This window comes from Anabrus simplex, chromosome 2 (assembly GCF_040414725.1).
Source record: "Anabrus simplex isolate iqAnaSimp1 chromosome 2, ASM4041472v1, whole genome shotgun sequence".
Taxonomy (NCBI): Eukaryota; Metazoa; Arthropoda; class Insecta; order Orthoptera; family Tettigoniidae; genus Anabrus; species Anabrus simplex.
The window spans coordinates 1154889552-1154914506 of NC_090266.1; the positions used below are offsets into that span (position 1 = coordinate 1154889552).

General features: G+C 41.8%; 1 protein-coding gene across 3 annotated transcripts in view; it reads right to left on the bottom strand.

Moving 5' to 3' along the window:
• Positions 1 to 24955, bottom strand: part of LOC136863367 (beta-1,3-glucosyltransferase) — a 589711-nt gene that overhangs the window by 81161 nt on the left and 483595 nt on the right. For all 3 annotated transcript variants that reach the window (XM_067139767.2, XM_067139768.2, XM_067139766.2), the window contains one exon: positions 3574 to 3680. In XM_067139767.2, the coding sequence (XP_066995868.1) occupies positions 3574 to 3680 (107 nt within the window). The remainder of the gene's footprint in view (positions 1 to 3573; positions 3681 to 24955) is intronic.

Here is a 24955-nt window from a genome sequence, read left to right on the forward strand (position 1 = left end):
ACGATTAGCTGGCATCCCTGGAAGCCCGGGTTCGATTCCAGGTTCTGCAACGAAATTTGAGAAGTGGTACGACGGCTGGAACGGGGTCCACTCAGCCTCGGGAGGTCAACTGAGTAGAGGTGGGTTCGATTCCCACCTCAGCCATCCTGGAAGTGGTTTTCCGTGGTTTCCACTTCTCCTCCAGGCAAATGCCGGGATGGTACCTAACTTAAGTCCACGGCCGCTTCCTTCTCTCTTCCTTGTCTATCCCTTCCAATCTTCCCATCCCCCCACAGGGTCCCTGTTCAGCATAGCAGGTGAGGCAGCCTGGGCGAGGTACTAGTCCTCCTCCCCAGTCGTATCCCCGACCCAAAGTCTGAAGCTCCAGGACACTGCCTCTGAGGCTGTAGAGGTGGGATCCCTCGCTGAGTCCGAGGGAAAAAACAACCCTGGAGGGTAAACAGATTAAGAAAGAAAGAATGAAAGAAAGAAAGAAAGAAAGAAAGAAAGAAAGAAAGAAAGAAAGAAAGTGTTTACGAGCTCGAAGACAGCAGGAATTGTGAGCGCCACTATTAATTCATTATGGGTACCTCGAACGAACCCATAAAACGAGTACAGATACGCAGAACACGTACTTAAAAACAGGAACTGATCGCACAGACCGGGAACACGATAATGTATAGGCGGGGAAGTGGGCGCCGGAGGTCAAGTGTCGCAGTAGCTCACATGACGGGGATATAAGTAATAGTGGACCGTGCTCGAGGTAGGAGGTTCGAATCCCACATAAGAATTTTTTAACAGCCAGATGCCTGGGATGTGGTAAGGTTGCATTTTTGATAGCTTCCAAGGAATGATTTGTTTATTTGGCCCTGCGAAAGACCGTATGTATCGTTGCATCTGGTATGGTGCTGGGTTGGGCGAGGATGAGGAGATAAATGAAATGAAATAGCGTATGGCTTTTAGTGCCGGGATATCCCAGGACGGGTTCGGCTCGCCAAGTGCAGGTCTTTTTATTTGACCTCCGTAGGTGACCTGCGCGTTGTGATGAGGATGAAATGACGATGAAGACAACATATACACCCAGCCCCCGTGCCAGGGAAATTAAAACAATGATGGTGAAAATTCCGGACCCTGCCGGGAATCGAACCCGGGACCCTCTGAACCGAAGGCCAGTACGCTGAACATTCAGCCAACGAGTCGGACAGGATGAGGAGATGATGGTCTGAAAAAAAAAGGAGAGCGTGTGAAGGAGTAGTGTTGAAGGCCACTCTAGTACCGAAAAGTAGGGGAAGAGAGTGAACGGGTAGTGCTGAAGGCACAGTGTGTGTATTGCTATACATCCGCCACTGTGCATATTTCAATCACAACAGTCTTGTAGAGGGCTGTCTACCTGCAGCAATGCGTTAAGCGTGGAGGTGGGGGTATACTATGCTTTGATTATTTCGGGACACCATTTCTGTGTTCGCGTGTACACGAATATACGCGTATACGAGTAATATAGCTATCCGTTTTTCAACTGCATGTATCCGCTTGACTCTGGATAAGCGGATGTAAACGGTTTCATAGTAAATTTTACACTTGTGTCCACGGTTTAGGAGCCTCCGTCGCTCAGGCGGCAGCGCACCGGCTTCTCACCGCTGGGATTTGTGATTCAAATCCCGGTGACCCCAGGGGAGATTTGTGCTGGACAAAGCGGAGGCGGGACAGATTTTTCTCCGGGTACTCCGGTTTTCTCTGTCATCTTTCATTCCAGCAACACTCTCCAATATAATTTCATTTCGTCTGTCAGTCATTAATCATTATCCCAGAGGAGTGCGAAGGCTTCGGCAGCCGGCACATTTCCTATCCTCGTCACTAGATGGGGGCTTCATTCATTCCATTCCTGACCCGGTCAAATTACTGGACACAGGCTGTGGATTTTCATTTTCATCCACGGTTTGGAAAAGAAAACATGAATTCTAGAACTGTCCAAAACGACGTGTAGATGCGTTCAAACTCTCGCTCAGACTAGACTCGTTCATAGCTTCTTGTCCGAAGACTCTGGTCAATGAGTGTTTGAAAGATCCAAGCTCGAAAAGACGCTCACAAGATTTCTTTTTTTTTTCTTTTCGTTGTACGTCGCACCGACATAGACATGTCTCATGGTATTCGGGAGACTGGGTTCGAATCTCACCGTCGGCAGCCCTGAAGATGATTTTCCGTCCTTTCCCATTTTCATATCAGGCAAACTCAGGGGCTGTACCTTAATTAATGCCATGGCCGCTACCTCCTCAGTCATAACCCTTCCCCATCCTTGCGTTGCCGAAAACTTCAATGTGTTAGTGCGGCGTTAAACCACTAGCAATAAAGAAAAAGGTGTTTACTTGTTGGAAAAGTAATTTGTAATGAATGGTAACTGAGTAAAATGTCCGCCTCTGTGATGTAGACGTTAGTGTAATTAGCTGCCACCCCCGGAAGCCCGGGTTCGATTCCCAGCTCTGCCACGAAATTTGAAAAGTGGTACGAGGGCTGGAACCGGGTCCACTCAGCCTCGGGAGGTCAACTGAGTAGAGGTGGGTTCGATTCCCACCTCAGCCATCCTGGAAGTGGTTTTCCGTGGTTTCCCACTTCTCCTCCAGGCAAATGCCGGGATGGTACCTAACTTAAGGCCACAGCCGCTTCCTTCCCCCTTCCTTGTCTATCCCTTCCAATCTTCCCATCCCCCACCAAGGCCCCTGTTCAGTATAGCAGATGAGGCCGCCTGGGCGAGGTACTGGTTATCCTCCCCAGTTGTATCCCCGACCTAGAGTCTGAAGCTCCAGGACACTGCCCTTGAGGCGGTAGAGGTGGAATCCCTCGCTGAGTCCGATGGAAAAGCCAACCCTGGAGGGTAAGCAGATTAAGAAGTAGAAGAATTGAGTAAAATATTTCTCAGGTACCGGTAACTGTAATTCAAACCAAGTACTTTTTCCTTCTACTCTTCCAACCACTGCGGGGGCTGCCTGGCCGAGGCCGTAAAGGCGTGCTCGGTTCGCCCGGAAGATAGTGGGTTCGAATCCCCGTCAGGAAGTCGTAAAATTTAAGAAACGAGATTTCCACTTTCGGAGGTGCATATGGCCCTGAGGTTCACTCAGCCTACAGCAAAAATGAGTACAAGGTTGATTCCTGGGGGCAAAGGCGGCCGGGCGTAGAGCTAACCGCTCTACCCCATCAAGTGCCGAGGTTACGGATAGTGGAAGCCTTTACCCTCCACCACTCCAAGGGCCTTCATGGTCTGTACGGAGATGACTTTGCTTTACTTCCCACCACTGCGTGCTGAAATTATTTATTCTCTCTCGGTTACGAAATTTCGAGAGAGAATAAATAATTTTTGCGTCTGAACATCAAGGCACATCATTATAATACGTAGGATGACGACGGCTACATGTATCTAACTGCGTAGGTGCAGCATGTGCAACCTGACGTCTTACAACGGTCCTATAGAGTTTGTAATGTCAGTACTCTTTGTTTTGACACATACTGTATAGGGCAGATTTTACGATATAGCCATTATAATACCAACCTCATTCATTTCCTGAGCCTGGTTCTGAAGATCATAGCCATTATAATACCAACCTCATTCATTTCCCGAGCCTGGTTCTGAAGATCATCTCTCAGCTGCTGAGCTTGAATAGTCTGGTGCTTGCCATGACTCAGCACCACGAACACCATGTCACGAGCAACTGGAACACAAAGCACAATATTCTCTTTATAGAAGAAAACTTTACCATAAGCATTGTGTCCGGAAATTATTATTCCGAACAAAATTCAAGTAATGTGTGTGAACTTGTAGTGATGGGGGTTAGGAGCGGGAAGAAAAGGGCTGTGGTTTCAAATACCTTCGTATCATCCAGACATTCTCTAGGAAATGAAGTGTTAAAGTGCCTTAAAAACAAATTGTAATGTGGAAGAAGAAGTAGTAAGAAATCCTAGGGTAACTCGCTGGACAGACAGACAATTTTAGGCCGAATCAACAATGGTGGGTGCAGCACAGAGTTAGGTAGAAACTGAGTAAAATTAATCGAATTACTTGTAACGATTACATTCTTAGTAATTTTAACTTGTAACGATTACATTCTTAGTGATTTTTACTTGTACGATTACATTCTTAGTGATCTTTACTTGTACGATTACATTCTTAGTAATTTTAACTTGTAACGATTACATTCTTAGTGATTTTTACTTGTACGATTACATTCTTAGTAATTTTAACTTGTAACGATTACATTCTTAGTAATTTTTACTTGTAACGGTTACATTCTTAGTCATTTTTAAACGTAATCGTTACATTTTTTTTTACACAGATAGGTCTTACGGTGACGATGGGATAGGAAATGCCTAGGAACGGAAAGGAGGCGACCGTGGCTTTAAGTGAAGTACAGCCGCAGCATTTTCCTGACGTGAAAAATGGAAAACCACGGAAAACCACTTTTAGGACTGCCGATCGTTAGGTTCAAACTCACTATCTCCCCGATGCAAGCTCACAGCTGCGCGCCCCTAACCGCAGGGCCAACTCGCCCGGACGTTACATTTTACAAAATGTAAATTTTACTTTTAATTTACTTGTTGAAATAAAATTGTAATCGTTACCTTCTAGTAATTGATATTAGACCTATACATCGCACGGAAGGGTAAAGGGAAACAAGTGATGAAGATAGTTTTCAGTTCTACAACAGTAGAACAGTAACTTCACGAGTTCACGATGAGGTACTTTCTTACGTCTCCAGTACTTTCCAAGATATTCCAACGATGTTCTTAAAATTTAAATTACATACCCTCTAGGGTGTCTTTTCAGTAAATGCAAAGGTGTACGCTCGTTCGTCCTACTCATTGGCTGAATGGTCAGCATTGGGTCCATCGGTTCAGAGGGTCCCGGGCTCGATTCCCGGCCGGGTCGGGAATTTTAATCGCCTCTGATTAATTCTTCTGGCTCGGGGACTGGATGTTTGTGTTTGTTCCAACACTTTCCTCTTCATATTCAGACAACACGCTACACTACCAACCACCACAGAAACACGCAATAGTGATTACATCCCTACATATAGGGTTGGCTTCAGGAAGGCATCCGGCCGTAAAACAGGGCCAAATCCACATGTGTACACAGTTTGCACCCGTGATCCCCGTGGCAAACGATTTGAAACACTAAAAGTTACTAACTAAAAATAAAATATGATGGAAAACGATCATTTTGAAAGTCCCAAGTTATCATGTTTGGTCTCATCTAGTGATGATAGCCACTTAATGACTTCATGCCAAACAACACACACACAAAATGAAGTAATACATTTTCCTTGAAAACTTTGTATTATGCACACTCAAGTGATATTCTGTACACTAGATTTCTGTAAAGTAATTGTAATTTTGCTGATTCTTTATTGAAAAAGTAATTTGCAATTGTAACTGAGGACCTCCTGAAGTGTTAAAGCAACCGGAAATGAGCACATTTCACTTTTGACTTCCCCATGCTTTCCTGGAGAGCAGGCAAACTAGTCGTACGAAAACAATAGGACAGACAAGCTCCTGCACTCCTGTCCAAAGATTCAATGATTTGAGAACGCCTCCCCACAAGACCAAAGACAAATAATTGTAAACCTAAGCACATATTTTAGACGTGTAATTTTGCCACTTGCTCCATTAGTTTGTGATCTCCTGATATCCATTCAATCCGAATATTTAATGCATGGACAAATTACCGTTTGTGTGTATTAAAAGAGATCATCAAGTCTTTGCGCACTAAGACGTGAACGTTTTTCAATGATTACATTTTCCAAGTATTTGGAGACTCTTGCGCTGGAAGTACACGTGCCGGTATTGGTTAGTATTTTTTTCGCTACAGGGGCGTAGCCAAGCGGGGTTACTGGGGATTAGAATGGGGGCCCCAATGGAAATTTTACAAATGGAAATTAACAGAAGCTGACAATAAACAAGTGATAATCGACTCATTGTGTTGGCTCTTTTGAACATTCACAGAGTCATAATTGTAAAACCAACAGATCTCTTGAACCTATCTTCTTAGAAACCTCGGAAGTTGGATTTTAGATTGTAATCTGAACATACCACTCGCCATAAAACTATTCACCATGGTCACACTGTTTTTGTTCTGTATTTTAATGTATGCTTAAGATTTTGTAGTGTATCGGTACGGTACTGCAATATGAATCATATATATTACTAGCAAGATACCCGTGCTTCGCTTCGGTATTATACCGGTACTGACAATTATAATTAAATGCTTATTGTTTTAAATATATAATCCACCGAAATTCGCGATCTGACTCGTATTATAATAGATTACGGCAAGTTTCCTCCCATTTTTCAAGCTTTCTTTCCAGCAATCGATTTCGCACTTCCCGGGCTAGGTCCAGGTATTCCACCCGGTCAGTTGGGTCCATAAATCTTTGCCATCTTTTCCTAATAAGCATTTTTAATATGGATCAAATCCTTCAGGAGATCCGGCGTGGTGTCGTCTTGGGTGCCTTGGCGGTATTGAACCCGCGGTCGGACTGCATTCTTAGTCATTACCCTTCCAGGACCCGTTTCCAGCGCGGTCCGCACATTTGACGTCGGTCCAAAATTATTATTATTATTATTATTATTATTATTATTATTATTATTATTATTATTATTATTATTATTATTATTATTATTATTATAGATGTTCTGGACCGCACAGCAAGATGCAAGACCGCTACTAGGCGGTAAATTACATCTGTTGCCATTGTCATTATTAACAATGTGACCAGCACCATTGTCGCGCGTAGGCAAGTGTGCGGGATTTCTGGCGATACGAATGACATACTTCCGTGCATTATTGACCATATTATAGAGGTGAACACTTTGACGGTCAATCTCATTCCTATCGTTTATTTAAATGTGTTTAAATTTTTATGTATATGCCAGGAGAATACTGTAATCTAAGAACGTCCTCCGAAGGAAAAGATGGCAGTTGAAAATGAACCCAGGAAAGATTAAAAATGATCGGTTTATGATCAGAATAAGTACATCGAAAGTCTACAGCCTGTTTCCAGTCATTCGACAGGGTTAGGAATGGAATGAATAAAGCCCCCATATAGCGGCGACCGGGATTTGAACCATGGAACCCAGTTGTGAGAGGCCGGCGCGCTGCCGCCTGAGCAATGGAGACTCCTTATAAGTACATTATGTACAGTAAAATCAATTGGTCTCACCTCCATTTACACCCCCACCGCCGTTAAGTTTATCCCCCCCCCCAAAAAAAAATAAAATAAAAGAAGGCGTGTTTCTTTATGTTTAAAGGAGATTCCAAACACCAATGTTCACGTCAATTACCTTCAGTTTTGAGATATAAATATCCCCATAAAAATAATTCACTATTTTTCACTTCCTTTCACACTCCCCCCCCCCCAAGTGAATTTTCCGGCAAAAAAATACCTGTTTCTTTAATAGTAAAGGATCTTCTAAATATTAATTATCACGACTGTAACTTCTTCAGTTTATGATTTATGTGTCCCCATGAACGGAATTCAACTCCTTTTCACTCCCACCCCCCAAGATTCTTTCTCCCCCCAAACCGCGTTTTTCTTTGTTTTAAAGGAGATCCAAATACCAATTTTCACGTCTGTAACAACTTTAGTTTTTATTAGATGTATTCTCATACAATTAAGTCAATTAATTTTTCAATTCTTTCACCACCACCCCCCCCCCCCCCCTCCGTTCTTGGATTTTCCGAGAATATGTGTTTCTTTAGTTTTAAAGCAGATTCCAAATATCAAATTTCACGTCTGTAACATCTTCATTTTTGAGATATCAGTAGCCTAATTAAAAGAATTCAACACCATTTCCAGTCACACTTTTACCCCCCACTCCGCGGAAGTGGTATTTCCGAAAACTACACGTTAATTTATTTTTAATTGAGATAAAAAATATCATTTTTCACTTCTGTAACATAAGTTTTTTTGAGATATACTGTAGAAATTCTGATTTTAAAATTTCACCCCTTTTTAGTTCCCCTTAAGTGGAGTTTCCAAAAACGAATCACCCATGTTTCTTTACATTTACAGGAGATCCCAAATACCCACTTTTTACGTCTCTAACATTTTACGTTTCTCAGATATTCTGTAGATACAGTATTTTAAAAAATTCACCCCAATTTGTCACTCCTGTTTAACCGCCCTTAATTGGATTTTCCAAAAACAAAAATATACGTGTTTCTATATTTTTAAAGGAGATCCCATATACAAATTTTCAGTTCTGTAATACCTTCAGTTTCTGAGATATATGTATCCTCATTAAAGGCATTCAACCCATTATTCATCCTTACACCCCTCCTATTGGGATTTACAGAAAACAAAAGAATACGTGTTCCTTTATTTTTAAAGGAGATTCTAAATACCAATGATTACATCTGTAAACTTTTAAAGTTTTAAGATGTAGACACACTCATTTTAAAAGTTCACCCCTCTTTTCACCCCCCATTATTTGGATTTTCCAAAAACGAAAAATACCTGTTTCTTTATTTTTAAAGTAGATCCCAAATACCAATTTTCAGGTCTGTAATATCTTCAGGTTCTGAAATATAAGTAGCCTCATTAAAGGCATTTAACCCATTTTCACCCTTTTCTACCCTTCCTATTGGGATTTTCCGAAAACAAAAAAATACGTGTTTCTTTATTTTTAAAGGAGATTTTAAATACCAATTTTTACATCTACAAACTTTAAAAGTTTTGAGATATAGATACACTCATTTAATAAATTCACCCCCTTGTCACCCCCCCATTAATTGGATTTTCCAAAAATAGAAGTACGTGTTTCTTTATTTTTAAAAGGGATCCCAAACACTAATTTTCAGGTCTGTAATGTCTTCAGTTTCTGAGATATAAGTATCCTCATTAAAGGCATTCAACCCCTTTTTCACCCCTTTTCACCCCTCCTATTGGGATTTTCCGAAAACAAAAAATACGTATATCTTTATTTTTAATGAAGATTCTAAATACCAATTTTTATATCTGTAAACTTTAAAAGTTTTGAGATATAGAGGCACTCATTTTAAAAATTCACCTCCCTTTTCACCCTCCCATGAATTCGATTTTCCAAAAAACAAAACAAAATACGTGTTTCTTTATTTTTGAAAGAGATCAAAAGTACCAATTTTCAGGTCTGCAATATCTTCATTTTCTGAAATATAAGTATCGGTATCCTGATTAAAGGCATTCAACCCTTTTTTCACCCTTTTTTACCCCTCCTATTGGGATTTTCTGAAAACAAAAAAATACAGGTTTCCTTATTTTTAGAGAAGATTCTAAATACCAATTTTTACATCTGTAAACTTTTAAAGTTTTGAGATATAGAAACACTCATTTTAAAATTTCACCCCCCTTTCACCCCCCTTAGCGAAGGAATATCCAAAAATCCTCTCTTAGCGGGCACCTACATTTTAATATGAATATATCTCCAAAATTTCATTTCTTTACGTCCAGTAGTTTTGGCTCGGCGATGATGAGTCAGTCAGTCAGTCAGTCAGTCAGTCAGTCAGTCAGTCAGTCAGTCAGTCAGTCAGTCAGTCAGTCAGTCAGTCAGTCAGTCAGGACAAGTTATTTTATATATAGGGATTTCAGTAGTATAGATCCCTTTTGCGGCGCTCACAAGTAACCGATCAAGACAAATGAGCATTCAAAAGAAAGCGAATAGACATTAGCAGTGACGAATTGCATTTCCATTCCATAAATATCGATAATGTTTTTAAAAAAATGAGTTAAAAAATTGTACGAAGTGTGCGATTTGCAAATACTGTTGCTGTAGGAATATACGCGCCATCATTGCTGTCCACTTCACATTTTGTTCGCTGGGACGCCTGTTTTATGCCATTATAATATGCTGTAATTATCAGTTAAGAAAAAATTATAATGAAACCAAAAATTACTTCCGAAACTTTCTTCATGAAAATAAAAGAAAGAAATGGCGTATGTCTTTTAGAGCCGGGAGTGTCAGAGGACATGTTCGGCTTGCCAGATGCAAGTCCTTTGATTTGACGCCTGTAGGTGAGCTGTGCGTCGTGATGAGGATGAAATGGTTATGAAGACGACCCATACACCCAGCCCACGTGCCAACGAAATTAACCAATGATGGTTAAAATTCCCGACCCTGCCGGGAATCAACCCCGGGACCCCTGTGACCAAAGGCCAGCACGCTAACCATTTAGCCATGGAGCCGGATATTTATGAAGAAAATAGTTCCTTCTCAAAGTCAGTACTCCGAACATCAAATACGTGTTGTTACACGATTGAGAGTTGTAACCTCGTTTGTTATAATTTGCTAAAAGACCCTGTCGGATGGAAACGTAAAGCCTTGAGAAGAGTAAAACTGGGCAAGACCCCACCAAAATAGTGTCTGTGAGGATAGGCCTCTTCAAAATGACGTCTGTGTGGTTAGGCTTGCTCTCTTACGCAAGGATATGACTATGACGTCACGTTATTTGTCCGTCAGATGGAGACGTACAGCCATGAACAGTCCACTCGAACCGAGCTCGATAGCTGCAGTCGCTTAAGTGCGGCCAGTATCCAGTATTCGGGAGATAGTAGGTTCGAACCCCACTGTCGGCAGCCCTGAAAATGGTTTTCCGTGGTTTCCCATTTTCACACCAGGCAAATGCTGGGGCTGTACCTTAATTAAGGCCACGGCCGCTTCCTTCCCACTCCTAGCCCTTCCCTGTCCCATAGTTGCCATAAGACCTATCTGTGTCGGTGCGACGTAAAACAACTAGCAGTCCACTCGATGACACAGGTGCACAACTAACTAGTCTGTCGGATGGAAATGCAAAGCCTTGAGCTGACCACTTTTAAAATCACAGATAGCGACCGTGTAGTTAGACCCCTCCAAAATGGCAACGGGAGGGGCATCTGACCGTAAAACTGGGCCCTGTGTAGTTAGGCCCCTCCGAGATAACGTCGGGAAGGGCACCTGGCAATAAAACTAGGTTAGGCCATATGTGCCTCCTCTGGTGGGAGGATCAAAATGGCGACGGGAAGGTCATCTGACCGTAAAAGTGGGCTCTGTGTAGATAGCTGCGATTAGCTGCCACCCCTGGAGGTGCGGGTTCAATTCCCGGCTCTGCCACGAAATTTGAAAAGTGGTACGAGGGCTGGAACTGGATCCACTCAGCCTCGGGAGGTCAACTGAGTAGAGAAGGGTTCGATTCCCACCTCAACCGTCCTCGAAGTGGTTTTTCGTGGTTTCCCACTTCTCCTCCAGGCAAATGCAGTGATGGTACCTAACTTAAGGCCACGGCCGCTTCCTTCCCATCTTCCCATTCCCCACAAGCCCCTGTCCAGCATAGCAGGTGTGGCCGCTTGGGCGAGGCACTGGTCCTCATCCCCAGTTATATCCCCAGACCCAAAGTCTCGCGCTTCAGGACACTGCCCTTGAGGCGGCAGAGGTGGGATCCCTCGCTGAGTCTGAGGGAAAACCAACCCTTGAGGTTAAACGGATTAAGAGAAATTATTATTATTATTATTATTATTATTATTATTATTATTATTATTATTATCATTATTATTATTATTATTGTACCGGGAGGTACACCTCAACGCCGCGCATTCAAAATCAGCGTATAAATGAATTCCTCTATTGGTCAAACAGTGAAACTGAAACTACACCAACTTGGAACTTTAATCAGAAGATGTCACCACTAAAATATTGAGTAATGTTGTTATTGTGCAGTTTCCTAAACTGAGTGAATTTCTCCTTGTTTTGTTTGCCATTCATCAAGAAGTTTGGACATTGTTCTACAGATGACACTATCAAAAAACTATGATCAAGCACCCTGGTGCAAAGTGAAAGAACTTATAATTTAAATAAGTTTTGTATTTCTAGGTTTTTGTAACTGATTGATGTTCATTTATTTTTGGGTTGGCAATATTTCCTTTTCCTATCCGCCAGTTTTGAGTCTGGCCAATGAAAAATTTCTGTAATTAATTTTCAACCTATCACAGGATTCTTGTTCGATTTTGAGTGTTACTTTTGAACGCAACCAATAAAATTGAGAGAGTGTGGCTAGTTTAGTCTTGAATGATCTCGAACCTTCCCTGAGGGTTTATAAACTGCGGCTTTTCACGTTTCTTGGCCAACTGATCGTCGTCTATCTGAGTGTGTGTGTTAAGGAGGAGGCGGGCGGCCTCTTTCGTCGGCAGCAGAACATCTATAAGGTAATGGCCACATGACTTCATTCTTTCTTGCTACCTCCGCAGTTTAATCCGAGGGAAAGGTCCGAATCTTTAGTTATGTAACAAACTTTCTAAAAGGTAAATCTTCTTCCGGCTAATGTAAAAATTTCATAAAATCTTTAACTGTAAATCGGGGATAGAGAGTGATGTACCCTCTCGAGCTCCCCTTCATCTTGGTTTGAGATGGCAACGTTTTGTAACAGTTTCTCCTTCTGTAATGTGTTGAAGTAATTTCTATACGAGTCACCTCAGTAGTTTGGGAATAGCCCCTGTTTCATCGGCCTAGAGCCCCTTAGTTTTTTTCAGGTTTCATTATTTGGAGCGCAGTGTTCGCCTCCATTCAGTTTGTGTTTCGGGCCGTTTTCTTAACCTGTTCCTTTCACAAAGGCCCTGTAGGTTGGGTACTACATACCCCTGTATTACATTATCTTTCAATTTGTAAGTTGTGCCTTGAGGGGCCAGTGATTGTAATTATCCGATATTGCCTTGAAGAGGCTATAAGATACTCTTTTTCAAAAATTTTGTAAGATTAATGAATGCCTCTGGGAGGCTTGAGATTGTGATTTATGGAGCAAGTGCTCTTGAATTAGGGGATTTCTGCCCTTAACTAAGTAATACCTCTTCTATTTTAAAAATTGTAAAACTAGGGGCTTGAACCCCAAAATTGTTGAGGTTCTGATTCTTGGATTTTTCCTAATCTGGTTTCAAGATTGGCATTGTACCTGATATGTTTTTATGTTCACCAAGTGAAAATTGTTAAGTTGTCGTTTTCTGAAAAAATATAACCTTCAGTTCAAGTTTTAAATTAATTTTGATATTGTAGATAGACATATTCACCCCGACACCTTCTTTAATCTCTTTCTGCTCCACGGGTATCCCCGTAAAATTATTATTATTATTATTATTATTATTATTATTATTATTATTATTATTATTATTATTATTATTATACCGGAGATACACCTTCTCCGCCCCGTTGACCTGCGCGCCTTCTAGAAGGTCATCTGTGCTGTGAATCCTAAACTATGTATCACAAGATACTTGGACCTTTAACCTCTACATGTCTCTACTATCGGCCTATGTGCCCCTGTGGAGGGATTACGGACAATTACCTTCTAAGGGAATTTTCTATGTTTGTAAGCCTTGTTTTGTAGATTGTTTTTTCATATATTATAGTTGTCAGCACCCCTATGGCTTCCGTCTTCCTTAAGTTATTAACCAATCAGGAATGGTTGTGTATATTTCGCTAGCCAATTTAAATTGGGAGGTGTACAGGCTTTCTGCCTAGCTCAAAAGAGTTCTGGAACTTTCCCGTTTGAGTTGCTATAAAAGCTGGGCGCTTTAGGGCCGTATTTTCATCTTCATCGCTCTGTGTGTACGGCGTATTTAGGAGGCAGGGTCAGCCCTGCCGTTGTAGGAAGGCCCAACAACTCAAGGTAATGGCAGACATCTCTTAACATGTGATAGCTCCAGGCGGATAACTTGAGAGGAAGGTTTCAAACTTCTTTTATTAATGTAAAGTCCTAAAGTCCCTGTTTAAATGTAAATTTTAGGAAAGTCTAAAGACTTTCTTTAAATCCCTACTGGAAAACATGTAATTTAGGGCATAAAGAGTGTTCGCCCTCTGTTAATTCCCATTCAACTTGGTATGGGGTGACTAAGATTTTCTAAACCTCGAAATTCTTCACACTACCTTGGTACTTAATATTTCGCATCTAGTCACCCCTCTGTAGTATAGGCTTAGCCTTAGACCTGCGAACTTGTCCTCGGACACTCCCGGCACTAAAAGTCACACCCCATTTCATTCAGGGGAAGGCCTAACATTTAATTCGCAAATATCTATGTAACAATGCTTGGTCCAAGTTCTCGCAACATTGGGTATTTCACGTCAAGATCTAATGTTGATTATGGAGAGCATCATCACCGACTCCGTGGCCGTCATCCACCATCACATTTATGTGAAGAAATAAGAACGGAAAATAATTTATCATGTCTTGTCAAATATAAACGAAAAAGCATTCAAAACAGATTGTCAATGTTAACTGATTTTAATATACAGTGTCTTGTGGCGACTAGATAAAATTCTAGCAGTACATTTGTAAATAAATGTTTTCTCCTTGTCCCTCTCTCTGATTCTATTAATGAATACTACGTAACAAAAGTTTAACAGAATACAATTTCCTATTATTTATGTCTTCTACCGTTTTATCGCACCGGCTATGATAACACAGATAGGTATTAATGAATTTACCGAGCAAGTTGGCCATGCGGTCAGGATCGTCTTGCTATGAGTTTGCATTCGGGAGATAGTGGGTTCGAACCCCACTTTCGGCAATCCTGAAGATGGTTTTCCGTGGTTTCGCACTTTCACACCAGCCAAATGCTGTGGCTGTACCTTAATTAAGGCCACGGTCGCTTCCTTTCCACTCCTAGCCCTTTCCTATGCCGTCGTAGCCCTAAGACCTATCTGTGTCGGTGCAACGTAAAACAAATTTAAAAAATAATAATGAATTTAGACTTTTCTTGCTTAGTTCATGTGAACGCCGAACATCGCTAACATGAAAATATTGTTCAGTCTTGTGAACTGGCGATGTTTATCGGGATTGTCTTAAGGTGAACAACCGCGTCGGCATCAGCACAAGGAAAATTGTGGAGATGACTATCAAAATGAGAAAAAATCACGAATGCTTGAAAAATAAGAAAAGGAGCACCTATACACTGGATGCCCCAGCATCGCAGAGTCTGGAGAAAACATGCTCTTTCTTTCTGAAAACCGACGAGCCACTGCGTGGCAATGTGCGCACAGATGCACTTCGCAATTTCGTAAGCCCAGTACCTTCCTGCTCTGCTCTCCTCTGCTCTGCGGCCAACTGCTTCTCAAAATGCGCCCGGCCGAAGTGTTTTCTGTCTTGCTGCGGTTTCCTCGTATGTACGGACGTAGTAGGCTTTCCACAGCACGAAAACAATTCTGAGGTGTTGTTTTTTTTTTTTGCTTTACATCGCACCGACACAGATATGTCTTATGGCGACGATGGGATAGGAAGGGCCTGGGAATGGGAAGGAAGCGGCCGTGGCCTTAATTAAGGTACCACGGAAAACCATCTTCAGGGCTGCCGACAGTGGGGTTCAAACCCACTATCTCCCGATTACTGGATACGGGCCGCACTTAAGCGACTGCAGCTATCGAGTTCGGTATTCTGAGTGTTTTAAAACCAGTCAAGGGGCGAGACCTAGAGGGGAAATGAGGCGTTCGACGCTGTACTTGCATTATTGTGACGTTGTGGAAACTCTTAATGCGTGGGTATGTTGTGGAGTGTTATGGAGCAGAGAGCTGGACAATGCAGATGAAAAGCAGTGTAAGTGACTTCGTTCGCAACGTAACTATTAGAGACAAGTTAATAATAATGTTATTGGTTTTACCTTTCACTAACTACATTTTTGATGGTTTTGGGAGATGCCGAGATGCCGGAAATTTTTCCCGCAGAAGTTCTTTTACGTGCCAGTAAATCTACCGACACGAGACTGACGTATTTGAGCACCTTCAAATTCCACCGGACTGAGCCAGGATCAAACCTGCCAAGTTGGGCTCAGAAGGCCGAGCTTCTGAGCCCGGCTAGAGAACGGACATCCGTTACTGACGTTATAGAAACAAGATGACTCACTTGGGTAGGACACTTGGCAAGAATGAATAACGATAGGAAGGTGAGGCAAGTCTGGAGAGCCAGAGCCAAAAGGACGAGGACAAGAGGGTGGCCAAGGATAATGGGAGGACTACGTCACTGGAGTGGCGGGTGAAAGAAGGAAGACCTTAAGCGAAGTGGAGAGGATGGCAGAGAACAAGAGGGAATTTTAAGGCCTGGCTGAAAGAAACCGACGCATAACGGCACAAAAGCAGATCGGAATAGGAACAATACAATCTTCCTCAGTCACTTGTATGACAGTAACCCACTCATCTCGGTTCTCTTGTTACCCTTTACCATCCCTTCACTTTTAACTGTTTCGGATCCTCTTACACGTTTCTCAACCATCCGAATGAAACCTGCACAACTGGCTGATATTGGGCAACGTGGCCCTCTGCCTCTGCGGCTACGTCATTGCCTTCCTCATAGCAGTCCCTCTCAGCTGACCGAATGTAAAACCTTCCCAATTTCCACCAAAACTTTTCTAGAAAACGGTTTCCGCGCTTAAACAGATTAGCTGTCAAAATCTTCATTGCGTTTGATACTAAGTAACTCTGTGAACAGCTGTTTCCTAGAAAGAAATTATGTAAAAGCCAGATCCGTTCCTCCATGTCAGACGTCCACTTCCAAATGCGGAGAACCTAACTCCAATAATTGATAAGACACTTGGTTATTATTCACCATATGTGCATTTGTTTAACCCAATTTAATCCAAAGAAAGCCAGTCTTAGTACGACGCACGTCATATTATCCGATAATAATAATAATAATAGGCCTGGCGAAGTCTTTCGAACTGACGCCCATAGGAAACTGCATATTTGTGATGATGGGACCCTACCTAGGAAGCCATCTAATGATGAAGACAGCACACAGACCCAGCCTCGAGCTATACGAGTTAACCAATGAAAGTTAGAATCCCAGACCCGGCCGAGAATCGAACCCGGGACCCTTTGGACCAACGGGCAGGATGCTAAACATTAAACCATGGAAACAGACATCCGATGACAGTTCGTTGCAATATAATAATAATAATAATAATAATAATAATAATAATAATAATAATAATAATAATAATAATAATAATAATAATGGCGTGAGGCCTGGTTCAGGTCTTTCCAGTTGACGCCGTATAGGCAACCTGCGAGTCTACGAGAATGGGGAGCTACCTATGATGAATTCTAATGGTGAAGACGGCACACATACCCAGCCCCCGAGCCATCGGAATTAACCAATGAAGGTTAAAATACGCGACCCGTCAAGGAATCGAACCCGGGACTTCTTGGGCGAGAGGCCAGCACGCGAACGATTTAGCCATGAAGTCGGACAATACAACAGCAACGATATTCCACAAACAATAGAGTCCTAACCTTGCATTCGCGAGAGAGCAGATTCACCACTGTCGGCAGCCCTAGAGATGGTTCTCCGTGGTTTCCCACTTTTACGACAGGTAAATGCTGGGGCTGTATTTAATTAAGTCCGCGGTCGCTTCCCACTCCTAGCCCTTTCCTACTCTACCGCACCGAGCGAGCTCTATAGCTGCAGTCGCTTAAGTGCGGCCAGTATTCAGTAATCGGGAGATAGTGGGTTCGAACCCCACTGTCGGCAGCCCTGAAGATGGTTTTCCGTGGTTTCCCATTTTCACACCAGGCAAATGCTGGGGCTGTACCTTAATTAAGGCCACGGCCGCTTCCTTTCCATTTCTAGGCCTTTCCCATCCCATCGTCGCCATAAGACCTATCTGTGTCGGTGCGACGTAAAGCAAATAGCAAAAAAATAAAAAATAAAAAAAAATCTCTATCGTCGCCTTAAGACCTATCTGTGTCGGTACGGCGCAGGAATAAAACAAATTATAAAAATGACAATCAGTCCTAACCAATCCTCAATAAAGGGATAACAGATTCTAGCCTCGTATAGATACGTCCTGGATGAAAATTAAATCCACTTCTGACCAGGATAGGGTCGATAGGTCTGAAATATTCATACCGTACGTTTTAACCCAAATACAGTATAAATACTTCACTGGTATGTCTTAGTATTAATATTTGAAACTTTAATACAATACTTCAAGGATCCCTCAAGCTTAAATAATTATCGTTACATACTACAACGTCCGCCTCTGTGGAGTAGTGGTTAGCATGATTAGCTGCCACCCCGGAGGCCGGGTTTCGATTCCCGACTCTGCCACGAAATTTGAATAAGTGGTACGAGGGCTGGAACGGGGTCCACTCAGCCTCGGGAGGTCAACTGAGTAGAGGTGGATTCGATTCCCACCTTAGCCATCCTGGATATAGTTTTCCGTGGTTTCCCACTTCTCCTCCAGGCAAATGCCGGGATGGTACCTAACTTATGGCCACGGCCGCTTCCTTCCCTCTTCCTTGTCTATCCCTTCCAATCTTCCCATCCCCTGTTCAGCACAGCAGGTGAGGCCGCCTGGGCGGGGTACTGGTCCTCCTCCCCTGTTGTATACCCCGACCCAATGTCTCATGCTCCAGGACACTGCCCTTGAGGCGGTAGGGGTGGGATCCCTCGCTGAGTCCGAGAGAAAAACCAACCCTGGAGGGTAAACAGATGAAGAAGAAGAAGAAGAGCATACCACAACACTTTGGGGCAGATTTCAATTCTAAGCTGGATGTCTACACCCTAGTCCCGTTTCTTGATACGGCATCGGGGATGAGGTGAAAATAATGTATATAGCATGTTTTGCGGCCGGATGCCCCACCTGTCACCAACCTCAATTGAGGTGCTAATGAAAATGAAATGAATGACGATGAATTACATTGGGTAAGAAGATAGGAGGAATCGGCTGTGGCCTATGAATAGGAACTGTACCGGTATTTGCCTGGAAGTGAAAGCGGGAAACTACAGAAAACCATTCTCAGGACAGCCGACGGTGGGACTCGAACGCACAGCCGTAGCGTAGGCCTCTCCGTTCGGTATTTCTCATTTCTAAGCAACGCTGAATTATTTCAAATCTGGAATGATGAAAAACACTAAAAATTAGACTGGGGAGCGTGAACAGCGCAGTCTTCCAACCAGGCGGCTGAGCTTCGAACCCCCGTAAACCTAATGGAATTCGACCTGAAAGAAATAACGTTGTGTCAGGAAGGGCACATGCCATTAAAACCCCGGCCTAAACACAAAATGAGCCATGGAGCAAGTGACTATGTAGTTTGGGTCACATAAGTGTCAGCTTGCATTCGTGAGGTAGTGGGTTCGAATCCCACCGTCGGCAGCCCTGAAAATGTTTTTCCATGGTTTCCCCATTTTTACGCCCGACAAATGTTGGGGGCTGTACCTTAATTAAGGCCACGGCCGCTACCTGCCCAATCCTAGCCACTTCCCATCATTCCGTCGCCAAAAACCTTCAGCGCGTTAGTGCGACCAGGACGAATGATGTATTAAGTGGTGGAACTCATGTAGTTCAACGTTCCCGCCGCAAGGTGGAGCTAGTGTTACTTGGCCTTGAACGCGCATGTATTATTGCATACCGTAATATTAAACAGCTGGAGCTTCTGTACATAATTTAAATACACATTAATGCAAATATTATTAGGAGTGCTATATAACGCACTAAGTACTGTTTACAGAAATAAATACCGGGCGAGTTGGCCGTACGGTGCATCCGGGAGATAGTGGGTTCGAACCCCACTGTCGGCACCCCTGAAGATGGTTTTCCGTGGTTTCCCATTTTCACACCAGGAAAATGCTGGGGCTGTACCTTAATTAAGGTCACGGCCGCTTCCTTCCCATTCCTAGGCCTTTCCTTTTCCATCGTCGCCATAAGACCTATCTGTGTCGGTGCGACGTAAAGCAAATAGCAAAAAAAAAAAAAATACAGAAATAAATGGTAAAACATGTAATTCAGGGCACAAAAATTAAAAATGCTTACCTCTAACTGGAAGAAACTTTCAATACTTTTCTTGCTGCTTTAGAAGATGACCTAGCTTGATATTTCCTTCGCCCGAAAAATAAATCTGCACTTAATGAAATGGAATATAATTTTGGGCAAATATAATAGTAGATGATCCTCTGAGCAGCACAAATTTAGAAACACTGGAAGTTCGTATATCATCTCCATCCATCACTCCACAACGCATCTTCTCCTTTCAACGTTTCTTCCATTGTAGCGTCTACACACTTCATCACGTAATAGAAGGCTAACGAAGGACATTTGAGGCATTTAGAGTCACTGCCGCCCAAGTCCCGTAATTTGGAAAGAACGCTCACATCACTAAGGACACTGAGTTTCAGAATCACATTCTAATGATTTTACACGCTCACTGCAAGGTACAAATTTCTTTGCCGCTGCATGAATTAAGTAGCCACACACCGTAAATTATATACGAGACTAGCAAGATACCCGTGCTTCGCTACGGTATTATACTGAAATTTATAATTGAATGCTTATTGTTTTAGATACATAATCCGCCGAAATTCGCGATCTGACTCGTTTTCTGCGAGAATCCACCAAAATTCCCGATCTGACTGGTTTTCTATGATTTTACGGCACGTTTCCTCCCATTTTTAAATCTTCCTTTCCAGCAATCGATTTCGTACTTCCCGGGCTAGGCTCAGGTATTCCTCCCGGTCAGTTGGGTTCGTAAATCTTTGCCATCTTTTCCTATAATATTTTTAATATGGATAAAATCCTTCAGGAGATCCGGCGTGGTGTCATATTGGGTGCCTTGGTGGCACTGAACCCGCGGCCGGACTGCATTCTTAGTCATTACCCGTCCAGGAGCCGTTTCCAGCGCGGTCCGCGCATTTGACGACGGTCCGGATTATTATTATTATTATTATTATTATTATTATTATTATTATTATTATTATTATTATTATTATTATTATTATGTGTTGCTGGAATGGCCGATGGCAGGGAAAACCGGAGTATCCGGAGAAAAACCTGTCCCGCCTCCGTTTTGTCCAGCACGAATGCCACATGGAGTGACCGGGATTTGAACCACGGAACCCAGCTGTGAGAGGCCGGCGCGCTGCCGCCTGAGAAACGGAGGATCCTGATAAGTACATTAATAACAGTAAAATCAATTGGTCTCACCTCCTTCTACACCCCACCTCCCACCGCCGTTAAGTTTAATTACCGCCAACCCCCCCCCCCCACCAACAAATTTAGAGAATGCTTGTTTCTTTATTTTTAAAGGAGATCCCATATGCAAATTATCAGTTCTGTAATATCTTTCGTTTATGAATTATGTGTATCCTCATTAAAGCCATTCAACCCATTTTTCACCCTTTTACACCCCTCCTATTAGGATTTACGGGAAACAAAAAAAATACGTGTTCCTTTATTTTTAGAGGAGATTCTAACTACCAATTTTTACATCTGTAAATTTTAAAGTTTTAAGATGTAGACACACTCATTTTAAAAAATTCACCCCCTCTTTTCACCCCCAATATTTGGATTTTCCAAAAACGAAAAAATGCGTGTTTCTTTACTTTTAAAGTAGATCCAAAATACCAATTGTCAGGTCTGTAATATCTTCAGGTTCTGAAATATAAGTAGCCTCATGAAAGGCATTCAACCCATTATTCACCCTTTTAAACCCTTCCTATTGGGATTTTCCGAAAACAAAAGAATACGTGATTTTTTTTTTTTAAAGGAGATTCTAAACACCAATTTTTACATGTATAAACTTAAAAAGTTTTGAGATATAGATACACTCATTTTAAAAAATCACTCCCTTTTCAACCCCCCCCCCCCAATTAATTATATTTTCCACAGACAAAAATACGTGTTTCTTTATTTTAAAAGGAGATCCCAAACACCAATTTTCAGGTCTGTAATATCTTCAGGTTGTGAAATATAAGTAGACTCATGAAATGCATTCGACCCCTTTTTCAACCTTTACCACCCTTCCTATTACGATTTTCCGAAAGCGAAATATACGTGTTTCTTTATTTCAAATGGAGATTCTAAATACCAATTTTTACATCTATAACTTTCAAAAATTTTGAGATATAGATACACTCATTTTAAAATATTACCCCCTTTTCACCCCCCTTAATTGGGTTTTCCAGAAACAAAAAAATACGTGTTTCTTTATTTTTAAAGGAGATCCCAAACACCAATTTTCAGGTCTATAATATCTTCAGTTTCTGAGATATAAGTAGCCTCTTTAAAGGCATTCAACCACTTTTTCACCCCTTTTCACTCCTCCTATTGCGATTTTCCGAAAACAAAAAAATACGTGTTTCTTTATTTTTAATGAAGATTCTAAATACCAATTTTTACATCTGCAAACTTTAAAAGTTTGGAGATATAGATTCACTCATTTTAAAAATTCACCCCATTTTCACCCTCCCATTAATTGGATTTTACAAAAACAAAAAAATACGTGCTTCTTTATTTTTAAAAGAGATCCAAAGTACCAATTTTCAGGTCTGTAATATCTTCAGTTTCTGAGATATAAGTACCGGTATCCTGATTAAAGGCATTCAACCCATTTTCCCCTTTTTTCACCCTTTTTCATCCCTGCTATTGGGATTTTCTGAAAACAAAAAAATACGTGTTTCCTTATTTTTAAAGAAGATTCTAAATACCAATTTTTACACCTGTAAACTTTTAAAGTTTTGAGATATAGATACACTCATTTTAAAATTTCACCCCCCTTTTCACCCCCTTAGCGACGGAATATCCAAAAATCCTCTCTTAGCGAGCACCTACATTTTAATATGAATATATCCCCAAAATTTCATTTCTTTATGTCCAGTAGTTTTGGCTCGGCGATGATGAATCAGTCAGTCAGTCAGTCAGTCAGTCAGTCAGGACAAGTTATTTTATATATATAGATTATCGCCTGCTCTAGTTGAACTGCTATTATTAACTTGCAGATCTATGGGACTAGGCTTGGTTCAATATCTGTTAGTGTAATAGTGTCCCTTATCCGTTCATGAATATTTTCCTTTTACTCCCTACGTCTTTCATCTCTTTGCGCAAATGATGACAGCTTGTGGTCAACAAAATCCTCACGGTTCACTGTAGAGGAAAGAATTCCTTTCAATGGAACGTATATAGACTGAAGCAGCTTGGTACTCCCGGAAAATCATGGAGCACAGCGTTCTCTGTTAACTTCCACCTGTCACGAACCAATCCCATTGTTTTTAAATCTATATTGAACGTATCCACTTTGATCAGGATGTCTCAGTAAAATGTACGTCACACACGATCGCTCAAAGTTAACAGTCTTATCACTCCTTGGATTTTTTCTGTACCATTCATTCAAACAATTTTGCCTAGGACTAAACCAGTGCCTGCCATCCCCTTCACTATGCCCAGACTTACAACGTGGGAAAAACAGCCTGTCATGTTCGCGATGATGATTACACTTACTAACACTAATCATCTCACACGTAAACACTATTTCACCCCCTAATACAGAGTGTCGCTCCTACAGAACAGTGCGCTCAAAAGCTACTCGTACAGGCCAAACGATGCGTGCGGCGCGTGGTGTTAAAAAATTGAACCACATTCCCTGGGCAACGGAGCCTTTATGGCAGTTCCGACACCTGATAATTTACTCGCCCCGGTGCGACGTAAAACAGATAGCAAAAAAGAAGAGATTTTCTACATGCGCGACACCATTCGCATCCACGACCTCAACAGTGTGTGGGGAAAAGCGGCAGAAGAAGATTACTTTCTTTCTTTCTTTCTTTCTTTCTTTCTTTCTTTCTTTCTTTCTTTCTTTCTTTCTTTCTTTCATTCATTCATTCTTTCTTAATCCGTTCACTCTCCAGGGTTGGCTTTTTCCCTCGGACTCAGCGAGGTATCCCGCCTCTACCTTTACCTACCAGAATGCAAGCACAAAATATCCAAATAATTGCTAACTAAGGACATCTTTGGTTTCATTATCATAGTAGCCATTTTACTGCTACTAACCCTTTTAGAGCCTTAATTCTTCTGGTGTTTATATTATGTGTTTATGAATAGTGTTACTACCCTGTTCCACTCTCTCTATGTTTACCTTTCCCATCGTTCCTCGGACCTCCTCTGTAACACTTCCCTGTTGTCCACCTTCCCTCTGCTGATCTACCTGCAACGATTCACTCCGATTCCTCACCGATACCTCTCCTGGGCCCACTTGCTGAGGAAAACCCTTAACCCTCATCTTCCTTCCCCTTAAAACATTACTCCACCTGTTTTCCACAACATCTCTCCTTCCTTCCCCTCCCTCCTGCCTAACTACCGCAGCCTGTACAATGATTATCTCCCACAAACTCGCTATCTCTTCCCTCGTCTTCTTTAATTTGATAATTTCCACTCACTCCCACAGTTTTTACACACACCTCCCTCAGCCATTCTCTTATCTTTTCAAAGTAACAAGAAACAATGTAGAAATACCAACAACACAATCTTTTTGTAAGAAAGCAGAATTACACTGTGAGCAAATTCTGACTATGGCACTTAAGAGGAAAGTCGGGAATAATTTCTAGAAAGCTTATAAAGTAAAATATGTAGACATTCTATTGCAAGGACTGAGTGGGGAACCAATCACTAATTTCAAGGAAATGGTAGCATCAACATCAGCCTCCTTCCAAATGTAATCACGAAAGTTTAAGCTAAAATAATTTACAGTATATTCAGTGGTTAAAACAAGTATTGTCAAATATTTCACATGTAAAGCATATTGATGTTGTTTAGGACCCAATGCATAAAGTAGCCAAAACATTCAGTAATACGCTCATATCGATTATAATGATACATTTCTCTCCAACTACATGATTTAACCTCATGACAGTGCACCAGCTGAGGGCATGATAGATGAGTGATGTCATCGCTGGCTTCTTACCAAGGGTACGCATTTCGAATTCCAGTTAGTGCTAGTGGGTAGTGGGATTTTTGGAAATAAAAGGAAAATTCACACCCCCGTAAACGTGTCCTGATCCCTTGTCACCAAAAAATATTAGTTAGGCCACCATTAGGAAGATAATAATAATAATAATAATAATAATAATAATAATAATAATAATAATAATAATAATAATAATAATGCCCGCCTCTGTGGTGTAGCGGTTAGTGTGATTAGCCGCCACCCCCGGAGGCCCGGGTTCGATTCCCGGCTCTGC